Genomic DNA, 13,250 nt, shown 5'->3' with positions numbered 1-13,250 from the left:
AGTGCGTTTCAGTATCTGAAGGGGGACTGTAAGGAAGGAGATGGACACTTTAGGAGGGTCTGTTGTGACAGGACAAGGGGAAAATGAGTTTAACTGAAAGAGAGGAGACTTAGATTGGATATAAGGAAGAAGTTTTTCACTGGCACAGGTTGCTCAGAGATGTGGTGGGTGCCCCATCCTTGGACGCACTCAAGATCAGGCTGGACCAGGCTTTGAGCAACCTGCTGTAGCTGTATGCATCCCTTTTCATTGCAGGGGGGTTGGGCTAGATGGCCTTTAAGAGCCCCTTCCAACTCAAACGACTGCATGCTTGTATGATTTATTTCCAGCAGAGTCCTGCCTAGTGTCAGAGTGCCCTGCCCTAGTCGTGGCTCTGTCCTACTCACCCCTCACCACTGCTGGCCGTGCACTGTGCAAAGATCTTCAAGCCCTGACATCCTGTTTAGGTTGGATTGAAGTCAATGTCTTTCTGGTGTGACAGGGCAAACGAGTGGTGCAGAAACAAATACAAATTGTATTAAAAAATGTAGCAGGCAAACTACAGAGGCCTTTCAGAGTATTCAACTACAGAGTTGAATACACAACATCTGTGAAATAAAGTATGCTACCTATCATTGATTTTTCATTTTTTTGGTTAAGTCATTTGCCCTCTTTCTCATCCTCAATAGGGTATTCAATACTTTTCTCTGAGCAGCTCTTAAAAGGTATAGTCATAGAATCAATCACAGAGTCATATAATAATCACAAAGTCATAGAATCAATCCCAGTCACAGAATAGCTTGAGTTGGAAGGGACCTTAAAAATCATTCAGTTCAACCCCTATGTATGTCAGTCAGAATATTAGCACCAGGGCACACAAAAGCTGTTCTTGGGGTTGCTACTGACCCGTGCAGTGGTCTAAGCAGGGATGGCCAGAATCCTAGCACAGGCTGGCTCTGTGTTACCAGTTTGCACAACTCCCAGTGCAGTAAGGATTTCACTCCTGCTTGACAAGCTCCAGCTGTTAATGGAAAAGCCACAAACAGTGAAAAAAATCATGCGCCAGCTCCTGAGGGGAAAAAAACAACAAGAGAGATATTAAAGTATCATTATTCTGAATGCTCCTGGAAACAAACTGGGCTGTGTGTCCAGCACCTGCAACACTGTCCTCTTGTCACGCCAGCTGTGCTGGGACCCAAAGACTCCCTTTGCTTTCAGAGGAACACTGATTAATTTATTTCCTGAGCCCTAACTCCTTCTCTTGCTTTTTTGCTTTTTTTGCTTTTTTTTTTAATGTTGCGGCTGTTACAAAACACTGCCTATGGCAATTTTTCCCTCCAGCCACAAAGAAGGTGGAACAAAACCTGCTCCAATCCTTCTGCCTGTGGCTCCTGAATGCCGTTTGGCTGCATTCATACCACCTTTATTACTTGGAAAAAATTCCTGCAAGTGGGCTCACGCCATGTGAGTGGTCAGAAGGCTCTGGTGGTTGCCAAAAACAGCATAGGTGTAAGTGTTGCACCTTGCTGCAGGATGCTGGTATGCTTTCAGGCGTGTGTGTGTTCCTGGGAGCACCCAGGGCCCACCAGGCGCCTTTGTCCTGAGCCTGTGGTGTGCCCTACTGGCTGCCCAGAGCCCATTGGCCCACAGTGCCCATACCAGCTCTCACCCAGCTGTGACCTCAGGCAGCTGAGAGGCCGTAATCCTGGGCAGGAAGCTGAGGACAAAGCCAGCGGTTTGTTGAAACACAGACAAATTGAGAGGCTCCTGGGAGGGCCGAGCCCAGGAAATAGATTTAAATCTGTTGAATAATGAATGCTCTGAGCACCGTCTAATCACTTCATGAAGAGGCAAAGGCAAAAGTCAGCTCATAAATTATCTGCTGCGGAGTATTTTCTTAGTTTTAATGAGGACAAACCAATCTCTTTGGACAGTTGCATTTATGTAGCTGAAGTCTTGAAAAAATAAAGTGGTCAACTGATTGAGGAGGCAGGGTTGAACACAATGCTCCTCAGACAAGCTGACATTGAAACCCACAGAGACAAGATCCCTGATACTTCTGCCCAGCTTCAGCCTTCCCTTGGCTATGTTAGAATGATAGAATGGCCTGGGTTGAAAAGGACCGCAATGATCATCTAGTTTTAACCCCCCCTGCTACGTGCAGAGTCACCAATCACCAGAGCGGGCTGCCCAGAGCCACATCCAGCCTGGCCTTGAATGCCTCCAGGGATGGGGCACCCACAGCAGTCTTGGGAGGGGCTGATAGCACTTCCCTTTTTTCTCCTATATTTCAGAAAAGTTTTCATCTGGAAGACGAATAAACATCTGTCTGTCTGCCTGTATGCCCAGTCTTTATATGCTGATTTTCCTGTTAAATGTATGTAAATACATAGAGGGCTTCTGCAACAATCCATCCAGGTTGCTCTGACCATCCTGTACAATAAGATCATAAATACATCAATATTAAATTGGAATGCATGCACTGGCAGTGTATGAAGAATGCCTCCCAGACTTGTAGATTCAGCAATTGCTGTGAAAATACGAGGCCTGCTCAGGGCTGCTTCTGAATCATTGTGACGATCACTTGAAAATCACTTAAAGTGAAACACCATTTTTAAAAGAGCAAAGCCTTTTGTACAGGGTGTATGAATGCCTGCAGTGACAAAAAACAGCGTTTTGTCTTTCTTTGCTCTAACCACACTGAACTGAAGGCTCCCAGGGAAAGGCTCCAGTGAGAAAACCCAGAGGGCAGCTGCTCCCAGCCCCAGGAGGAAGCACTGTGTGTGATGCTGCTCCAAAGTGCTGCCCCAAGGAGACTACATGGGTTCACACAGCACATCCCATCCATAGCAAAAGCACTCAGCCAGTGGAAGCTGCAGCTGCTGACACTTGCAGCCAGTGCTGTTTCTGAAGGGTGAGCTTTTCTCCTTGGGTGAAATTGAATCCAGGGAGCGATCCTCTTCAACCAAGGTGCTTGCTGTCCATTATCCGTACGGTGTTCTTGGAGGCAGAAAGAGGGCAGCTATAGCTTTAATTAGCTAAAAGGTTTTGAGCAGGATATAAATTTCATCCCAGGACTTTTAATTTTTCAGCTGTTAAGCTTTGCACTCTTTCACACAGACATCCTCATGCTTTTGCTGCAGCTAACCCCCCCATGATGACCAGAAGCAGCATTTCCTCCATACTCTGATGTCACAAACACTTCAGCATTGTCAGCGAGGAGGAGTCTGCAAAAGCGTCATGCAGACTAACATCTTCCTTGGGATGCTCCAAATGGCACAGCAAAATGGTCCCGTGTTTCAAGGCATTAACAGCATCTCCCACCAAGAATGGGGCATTCAGCCCTGAGAATGGGGCATTCAGCCCAAGTACTTCTAAAGAGGATATATGTCTTATTAAATAAGGAAAAGAAGAAGGCAAGTTCATTTCACTGCAGGAGTGTTACCATTTGTGAATGCACATGTCTTGAATTCACTTATGGAATGGTAGCTTTTAAGAAACCAATCTTAACAAATCCAAAGGAAATGGAAAAAAAGAATTTAAATTAACTTACTTCATCCATTTATAAATTGTTTAGGTTAATCACAGAAAACCAAACAGGATTCGGCTGTACTTAAACACAGCCTTTGCTCTTGTATAAACTGTTTATTATATCCATGACACACAACCAGACGAAATTCATTCCTGAGCTGGGGAACAGTCTAATTTGGTTTTATTAGGTTTAGAGAAAAACATTTTGGCAGAAGATCCACTTTAGAATGTAAAATATTTTCATATTTTTCTCAAGAAAATTCTCCCGAAAGAGATGCAGCAGTTTCTCTCCTACATCTCTGGATAAGTAAGTTGGTCCAAAGAACAAAACAGGGCAAGCTTTTCCCTGGGCTTTTCTCTCCATGACTGCAAAGGAAACCACCAGAGAACCAGGGCTCTTAAAACAGGCACAGAAAGGACCTCTTTTTTTAATGTCTCATGCAAGTATCTGAGGAAATAGCCCTCCTACAATGTCATCTAATCAAGCTAAGTACTCCAGGTTGGGAGCAGTGGCCTTCTCTTCCAGTTCTGGTGTTTTAGGAAGGAACACATAAAAACATCATAGAAAAGGAAAGCCTTCAGGGAGAACTTCACAATGGCAAGGAAACGTGGCTGAAAAAAGCCAAAATGTTTGGTACTTGTGTGGTTGTACCAGCCTTCTTTCAAGGCTGGATCCGTTCATGGACAACCTGATTGAGCTGTGCATGTCCCTGTTCATTGCAGGGGAGTTGGACTAGATGGCCTTTGAAGGTCTCTTCCAACTCTAAGGATCTATGACTCTTTCAAGCTACAATCAGGCAATTAAAGACCATTTTTTAAAGCTAGCACAGGGTAACAGCAGCATAGAAAATTTTACATGTATTGTATTGTTTCAAACCTGCTGAGCTGGGTGAAATTCCTCCTCCTCCTGGTTTCCAAAAAGGATTAGCAGAAGCAATTTTAGATCCCTTCGTGCTTATCTTTGCACTTGTCCAGGGTAAAAGTCAGCATGGAGTCATCACGGTTTGGTTTCCTGGTGAACAGTATCCCTTGTAAATGGAGAAGATACAGTAAACATCTTGAGTTGTGAAAGGCTTTCGACATTGCCTCACATGCCATTCTTGTTAGCAAACGAAGGAACTGTTGTCTAAATTCAAGTAAGGAGTGGGCGCAAATCTGGCTTGAAAGACATAATAATTACCATGTACATCCCTATGAGCTTCTCAGCACTGCTCCACAGTGACCTGGGTCTGTTGCCGCTCAGTATTTGAAACAGTAGCCTAGGTGATGGGCTGGAACACGTGCTTATTAAATTTGCAAGCCTTATTGTGCTGCAAGAGGCTGCAAGCATGCTGCAGGATGGAATTCCAGTTCAAATTGCTCTTGGTAGATTGAATAAGCGTTTTGAAAAAGCCTGATCCTCTTTAGCAAGGACACTTAAACAGGACTAACGTCTACAGCCATCTAATGGGGAAAAGCCATGCAGCCACAATGTCAGCCACAATGCTCCAGTGGGCAGAATGGAGCCCAAATCTAGCAAGAGTCAATAGTGACTTGCTGTTTCAGAGGAAGGCAAACATCATACTGTAGTGTATCAGCAGTGGTGGCTGAGAGACATACCAAGTAGCCTTGCCCCTCTTTGTGGCTGAGAGACATACCAAGTAGCCTTGCCCCTCTTTGAAACCCTGGTAAGGTCTCAGAGGACTAGTCTGCCAATAGCCTTTGAATGCATAGAAGTTGCAGAGAAAAAAAAATGTGTTGTCTCAGGAGTAGTTGTCCCCCCAGATCAGAAGGGAGAATAAAGACAAGCCACTAAGATAACCTCACAGGAAGTCTTCAGGGTGCCCAAAATTTGAGACAATGAATTACAGTCCACATCGTCTCTCCGGTATCACTGATGCCATCTCAAGATGGACAGCACAGCATCTTGAGGAAATCTTGGGCTCCCTTCCTGCCATAGGGGCTGCAGTTCTCTCTTTGGTCTCAAGTTTCCAAGGGTCTGACTGCAGGGAAGTCAAGAAGCTGGAAATTTGTTCTATGAGAATTTCAAAATGTATGGTGCTATGAGAATAGGACGTCCTCTTTCATAACTAACCATGGAACAGTCGTGTTTCTCATGGAAAGGAAAATATTTTAAAAAACATTCATTTTTATTGCTTTAGAATAAAACAAAGCCTGAAAACAGCATTCTGAGTCTTAAATGTGGCCAGCACGCTCTTGCCGTGCTGTTTTCACTCTTGGTGAAGGGCAAGTGTTGGGACTCATTGCTCAGCTGAGGGGCGCTTTGGGATCTGCAGGTCTCAGGGCACCTGAGCTCCCTACTGCTCAACAAAACCCTCAATGCACCAGTGTCACCATGTGGTATACACCATGGCAACGTGTCCCCATCACCACCTGGGCATTATTAAAGGTTCACCAGTAGACTGCATTGTCACTCTGCACGTATTCAGTAGTGCCCATTGAAATCCAAAGGTTTTCACAGAAAACTTGGCCTGGAGCAAAGCAACATTTTCTGACATCTGTCACATACGTCATGTCCAAGAATGCTCTTTGGAAGAGACATCCTTTGGTTTCACAAGTTTGTTACCAGAAGAAACACCAGTAGATGGAGCACAACGCCAGGCAGCTCCTCTGCTGTAAAATCCATCAATGTCACAGCCCTTCACTGCCCACAGCTTGTGAAAACAGACCTGCGAAACTGCTGCCAACCTCATGCCCAGCTCAAGATTTTCCTGCTGCCTTGCTCCAGATAAGGGCTAGTTCTGCTTTGATGTTTAGCACCTCATTCTTGGCTGATTTTATTAATGTGGCACTTGGGCTTAGCTCATAGAGGATTCATGCAATCTTCAGATCCACCCCTACAGTTTTTCACAAGTGTTTACCACACACTAGCTCTTACCAAAAGTTTTTGCAGCTTTTAGCTGCATCTTCAACAATTTTCCCAAAGCCACAGTGCAAGTTTTCACACACAAAAAAAGGAGGATGTAACTTGCTTGTGCATCATTCTTCTATAAAAGAGAACAATTAATATTTCCTTCTGCTACACTTTGCTTTAGTTTCCCAAGGCCATACTGGTCTCCCCTATTGTACAGAGTGTAGTGAAGCTCTAATCTTGGTGTTCATATAGATGTGACAGCAGCAGTGGATGACAATCACACAATCATGCAGAATCACAGAATGGCCAGGGTTGAAGGGACCTCCAGGATCACAAATCTCCAACCCCCTTGCCACATGCAGGACCATCAACCTCCATATCTAGTACTAGACCAGGCTGCCCAGGCCCCATCCAATCTGGCCTTGAACACCTCCAGGGACAGGGCATCCACAACTTCTCTGGGCAGCCTATTCCAGAACCTCACCACTCTCATAGTAAAAAACTTCCCTCTGACATCCAACCTAAATCTTCCCTCCTTCAACTTCAAATGTTTCCCCTTATCCTGCTGTTATCTACCCTTGTAAAGAGCTGACTCCCCTCCTTGTTTATAGGCTCCCTTTAGGTGCTGCAAGGGGTACATACAATCATCTGAACATTGAGAAAAACCCATGGCTGAGACAGAGAAGGCAAACACCACTCCAAGATACAACCCTGAATGTTGCTTTTGGTCCACATTTCAATCTTCCCCCTTCTGCTATGCTGACATTTTCCCCACAATGCCAAATACAGAAAATCTCCCTGCAAATAAACTATTTTGCAAGCACAAGAGAGTACAGAATCAGAAAAATAGCAAAAAAATCCTTCCTACCTGGAACAAGAAGAGCAGACTGGATAACGCTATGGCTGCCAGTGTCAGTGTCAGCCCGTTCCAAGGAGTCACTTCCCAGAATGACTGGTGGGGTGAAAGCTTCTTGGAAGAGCAGCTTTGTGCAAAGGACAGTACAGAGCACATGGTCCCAAAAGCAGATGCTCTGTTCCATGGGCCTCTGCTCTTTCATGGCAAATCTTCTCATCATACTTTCCGTTTGTAAGAAGTTCTGTAGAAATGATTGCTCTCCGAGTTACTTACAATAAAGAAATTGCTTCATTAAAACAGAACGTGCTCAGCAGACTTTGAAAGGCCCATGCCCATCACCTTCTGTCACTTGCCTTTTGTGATCAATTGTACCTTGAACGTATGTGAGCTTACAGCGGTCATCTCTGGTGGACTTTTTTCAACATTGCCCTTCCAGTTTCACTTTATCCTGTTACACACAGAGCCATTACCATTTTACAAGGTATGGTGTTTTCTTTAAGGTCTCCTCTGGTATCAGTGGGTGGACTGTGATATTTTGGGGCAGATGGCTGCAGTGTCAGGGGACACAAAAGTTCTGTAGTGATTCTATGTAATGGCTGCTATCATCTCACCATACTGTTCCTGCGCCTCTTCGCAGAGCATTCACTTAAATTAGATTTTAGCAAGGGTTAATTGTTCCCATTACCCATTGTTTCCTACTGTGGGTTTGCCTTGAAACCTTTGACGTTCTCTTTATTGTACCTCTCGCTGTGCAAATTTCCTTGTTTTGTTTTGTTTCTCAAAGTAATTTTTAGATGATTATTGTGTAGTTACAGAATTAGAGTAATAACATCTAATTGTACATCTGAAGCAAAACCATGTAATTGTGGGAGACTACGTTCAAGTTAAAGGAAGAAAACCTCTCTGCCAGGGCTTCTCGTGGTTTGCACAGTGCATTTACCAGACAGCATCTCTTTGACCGCATCTAACCTGCAATTTGCATGCACAATTGCATTATTTCAGGATGTAACAGTAGCTACTGCACTAAATACAGCATCTATGAACTCAAAGGATGTATCAGCATTTAGTAGTTCTGCCAAAGGAAGAAGGGCCATCATGTCAGTGGGCCTTACCTAGAACAGATTTCCTGGATGAGCACACTTTGCTCTCCTGCTGATTGCCCATAAGCAGCCAACAGGGAAGAAAGGCCATGTAGGGTTGGAGCAGTTGAAAACTGGGCATTAAAATTACACTTCTAATGGACCGCTGGCTTTTTGCAGAGCTTGTATGTGATATAATAGGAGACAGCAAACTGAGCTTTAAATATTGCTGAATTCTTCTCCTCTGTATTCAACATTTCGTATCAGTTTTGTGTGTTTGCTTTTTAAGTCTGATCACACAACTCAAGGATTTAAAAATAAAAATAATTTGAGCGTGATTGAATGCTGAGATCTGTGTGTATGAAGAAATCCTGGACACATAACAGGGGGTTTTGCAAATTCTTACATGGTGTTCTTTAAGGGTCAAATGTTATTTGGAAAGCATCTTAATACATCACTGGCTGATACAAATGAAAATACATTCCAGTTCAGTCTTACAGACACACAGATAAACCTGATCTTCAGCATGAGCCTTGAGTAGATAAACTGAGATGTTCTGAGTGACAAACTACTGATACGGAAATGAAACATCCCAATCCAGCAAGGGTTTCCAGTTAAATCAGTGGGAGTCAGAAGCACTAAAATCATACAAAGCAGACTCTATTGATTATTAATCTCCATCAATCTTTCACAGGAAATTGTATTGGAAGTCCTGAGAGCAAGACTGCTAGCTTCAGGCACGATGATTTGTGAGTGACGTTGCACATGGATCCAGCACAAAATGCCCGAAGTTCTCAGAAGATGCATCCATATAACTGACAGCAATAACTACCTCAGCATCCCTGCTAAGTATTTACTTTCTTTCCTAAAGCTCTGTATTGAAAAAAGATTATTAAAAGTAGACACATAAAATTTAACAAACAAACAAACAAACAAATCAGCCAGTGGATCTGTTTCTACACTGATTTATACCTGTACTCCACTACCTTCACAATTGGCTGAGCAACCTGAGAGATGTAACTCAGTAACTAAGAGTGGGAGAGAGCTCATGGGCCAGTCCCATATAGTTCAAAAGAAAAAAAAAAAAAAAAGCCATTTCTGCAAAAATAATTTAGCTTCTGCATTTGAAAGCGAGAGCAAGATAAATGGTGACACATTTTCATCCAAGATGTTTATTAAAGATGATAAGGGCACAGCACACAGACAAACCACATCCTGAAGCATGGTTAAGCTAGGTTTCACATTCTAAAGCTGTGCAGGCAGCTTGCTGTTTCTCCATCTGGAGAGCTCATTGGTACCTCTCTTGTACACATCTCTGCAGTTTTAGATCGAGAAATTACAAACACAGCCTACATTTATATGGGTGTCATTTACTTCACTTTTTATTAAAATCATCAGCTACAAAATAGCCATTTCGAACATCCCAATCCTAAATAAGCAACTATGAAAAAAATTACAATAGTCCTGAAATGAGACCACAATGGACGTGATAAGGGGTCAGAAACACAAGAAGATACAGAGACATCAGATAAGGCACTCACATCACACTGAAAGGTTAAACCATACCTTTGAAAACATCAGTGTACTTGTTGATCTGAGACACACTTTCTGCAAACACTGAAAAAGTTCCATTTTCCCCTCATTTAAAAAAAGAACTATAGCCACTACTGACACAGGAGAAACTGCTACTTCAACCCAACATGTGACAGAAGTCCCACAGTACCTGGAAACAGAAAAATGTGCTGACATGGAAAGAAACAACACTTTTTTGACAGTAGTGGTGTCACAAAACACCAGGTCAAATTCTCAGCTGACAGCAAGTGACACACTTCCTCTGAGTCAAAAAATTAAGTACTCACCAAGACTCTGGATAACAATAAAAGAATCCTGACAGTATTCTCTCTCCCTTCAAGGACAAAAAAGAAAAAGTGAAGGGTTAACAGTCCTATCTACCTTCAGAAGCAACAGCGAAGTCATCGCATCCATCCAGCAGCCCTTGACATGCTCTGCACTCCACCCAGAGTGGCTGAGAGGCTAAATAAGCTTTGTGGGCCCTGCATTTAGTTATGTGCTTTACAAAACCATAACAACTGGCATACCCAGAAGCACTAGATAGTAAATGATAAAGCATTCTGCGAATATTACAGTGCAGAATCAAGGGGCCATGTTGTGCCATTTATTTTTATGTTAATATCAATGTGGAGTTCAGCTTAATATCCAGTGACTCGCTGTAATAGCAACAGAATAATCACTTCCAGGACACTGTTAAGGACATCTGTCAAGTTCTGCAGATTTGACTCCTCCTTCTATCTACTGCTCTGACAGTGTGACCTCCTAGGTTATCATGACCCTGCTAAACTTTCCATACCATCATCCTGGAGGTGGGAAGTAGGAATGTCACGCGATGTTGGATCCTAGCATAACGTGAGAAATGAAAACATAAAAGCATTGTGTTTAAAGACAACTTTCATCAACACATTACAGCACAAAGATCTGCATTGGTCAGTGCTATCTCAAAAACAAAATAAGGAACAAACATCAAAACAATAAGGTAAGTAGGTGTTAATCAGATGATGAAATATGTTATTCTCATTAGTCTGTTGCAAGAAATTCACTCCAAGAAATACATCTCTAGCTTTACAAAGCTGCCCCTTTTATATCTAGAATGACAACAAATCAAAAGGATACTGTAATTCTTAACACAAAGTTTAGAACTTAACTTTGCAACATAAGATTAACAAAAGATACTTGATGGCTCCCATCATAAAAACAGGCAGGCTATCACTGATCACCTCCACGTTGATTTCAGTGCCAAAGTATAAATTATACACTGATAACATAAAATCAAGTCATCTCATATCTAATATAGGCAAATACAGACTGACGGTGAAAACTATCACTTTTCTACATGTTTAACATATAGTTGCCAAGTTTAAAAATACATATCTTTCAGGTACATATACTTTTTTTTTTCATCTGTTATAATTTTAAAGTGCATCTAAATCCATTAAATAAATACTTATGCTTTAAATATAGTTCAGAAATTATAACTATAACCAAAGAGGTAAGAATTTCTGAATTTCTGACACTTCCAATATTCTCAGCACTGCTATTGCAGTGTAGGCAACGTTGGCAAACAGTGACCAGGCCCAACTATTTGATTTTACAGAACCACAAGTCGTTTAGGTTGGAAGGGACCTTAAGAGGTCATCTAGCTCTACTGTCTCAAAGCAAGGTCAGTGTTGACTTCTTGGGGCTTTGTCCAGCCAGGTCCTGCTAACCTCAAGGATGGTGACAGCACAGCTTCGCGTTGTTCTGCTGCCTGTAGTAGTGCTCACAGTGGGAAATTTGGGCAATTCACCTAACTGTTCCTTGAGGACAACTGAGTTCCTTGAGGAACTCTTCATTGAAGTTCACAATTTCCAGTCTTATCAGTGTAAATATCAGCCAGGTCTCTACTCTTAAATTCATACCAAACTAAAATATTGACAAAGTAGACAGAGTACTAATGAGTGTTTTAAAGCTCACTGAGCTAAATTTGCTACTAACAGTAACTTCAGAGGAATATTGCCTGCCTATATAAGCAATCAGTCCGAGCTACGCAGGCACCCCATGAATAGCAGCCCTCTCTGGGATAAAGACACCATTTTCAGAAGTGCTCCCTGCTCCAGGAAACGCTTCCCAGAATGGCCGTGGTGCTGCAGGCACTGCCCTGTCCCAGCTTCCATCAGCAAATACTTTCCTGTGGAGGGGAATTCTACCTGCAAAACTCTGAACGTCACAATGTTAAATGATAGTTTCCAAACTATACGTCAAGCTTTTTACTACCTTTCACACAATAGCACCAGAGCACTGCTGCCATTCTGTCTCCATAATCATCACACACAAGCAGTGCCCGGTGCTGTAGAGTTACAGCTACAAGTCCTTGGCAAGCAGTTCTATCTCATCCAGCAAGAAGTCCATGTCCTCTCGACTCACTTGTGGGCTGATCACCACCTGGCGGAAGAAGTTGACTTTGCCTTGGTTAGGCTGGTACCCAAGCATCATGCTGCCCTTCTTCATCATCCTTTCTTTAACTACAGGAGCAACCTGAAAACAGAGAAACGAAAGTGTTGTTGTTACCCTAAGGAATACAGCAGATCTGTACAGGAACTGTTTTGTGCCTTAAGAAGCTTTTTTGAAGTGCCTGAGTTTTGCACCCTGTGGCTGCTTCCCAGCTGCCTGCCCCAAGAAATATTACAGTTCAAACCTTAAGACTTAGAGGCAGATTGTTCACTGAAACCCTTAAGTTCTGGGACTCCTGGGAGAACCAATGCAAAATCTAAACCCCTCAAAAGCCCACTGCTCGCAGCATTCATCTGCCACATGGGAAAGCTCAGGTTAATGTCTGTAGGCCCTAGATTTAGAGAAAAGGCTTGAGCTCAGAACACCAGCTGCAGCTGGTTAAGGGTACACTTTATCTCCTTGTGCTAACTAGCCTAAGCCTGACTACTTTCACTTCTGGGCCCTTCAGCTGCCACACCTGCAAAGCAGCTCTCTCTAGAGGACACTCTCCATTACTCGTGTGAACTTTGAGCTGCCAGAGAAGTCAGAGCAATGCACTATTAAGGGAGAAGTCCTGATCCCAGAGGTTAAGGTTTCATCTTTAGATTTACAATGAAAGTAACATTTGGCTACACCACTCTTGTATGCAATGGGACGAAATAGGTGTCTCAGAACTGAACAAACTATAAGGAAGATTGGAAGAGTCAAGTCCTTGTAGTTGAGTACTTGATCTCATCCCAGCAGGGCTATTAACCTTGTCCAATTAATCTTGTGCTTAACTTTAAGCATGTGAGTAGTTCTTCTGTGTTCTCATGCCTGAAATCAGTCATAAACTTAAATGCACTGCTTGATTAAGTACTCTATTCCTTGGAAGACAGAATTGAAACAAGTAATAGTTTTAAAAATG

General features: G+C 42.9%; 1 protein-coding gene across 3 annotated transcripts in view; it reads right to left on the bottom strand.

Moving 5' to 3' along the window:
• Window positions 1-9,455: 9,455 nt before the first annotated feature.
• GADL1 (glutamate decarboxylase like 1) overlaps window positions 9,456-13,250 on the bottom strand; it is an 86,310-nt gene continuing 82,515 nt past the window's right edge. For all 3 annotated transcript variants that reach the window (XM_042888535.1, XM_042888533.1, XM_042888534.1), the window contains one exon: window positions 9,456-12,388. In XM_042888535.1, the coding sequence (XP_042744469.1) occupies window positions 12,215-12,388 (174 nt within the window). In that variant the 3' untranslated portion in view covers window positions 9,456-12,214. The remainder of the gene's footprint in view (window positions 12,389-13,250) is intronic.

The sequence above is a fragment of the Lagopus leucura genome, unplaced genomic scaffold (genome assembly GCF_019238085.1).
Source record: "Lagopus leucura isolate 7727_CA_CO unplaced genomic scaffold, USGS_WTPT01 Super-Scaffold_100157, whole genome shotgun sequence".
NCBI classification, from domain to species: Eukaryota; Metazoa; Chordata; class Aves; order Galliformes; family Phasianidae; genus Lagopus; species Lagopus leucura.
Note: the sequence above shows the minus strand (reverse complement) of the source record. Positions and strands in the feature narration are given on the sequence as shown.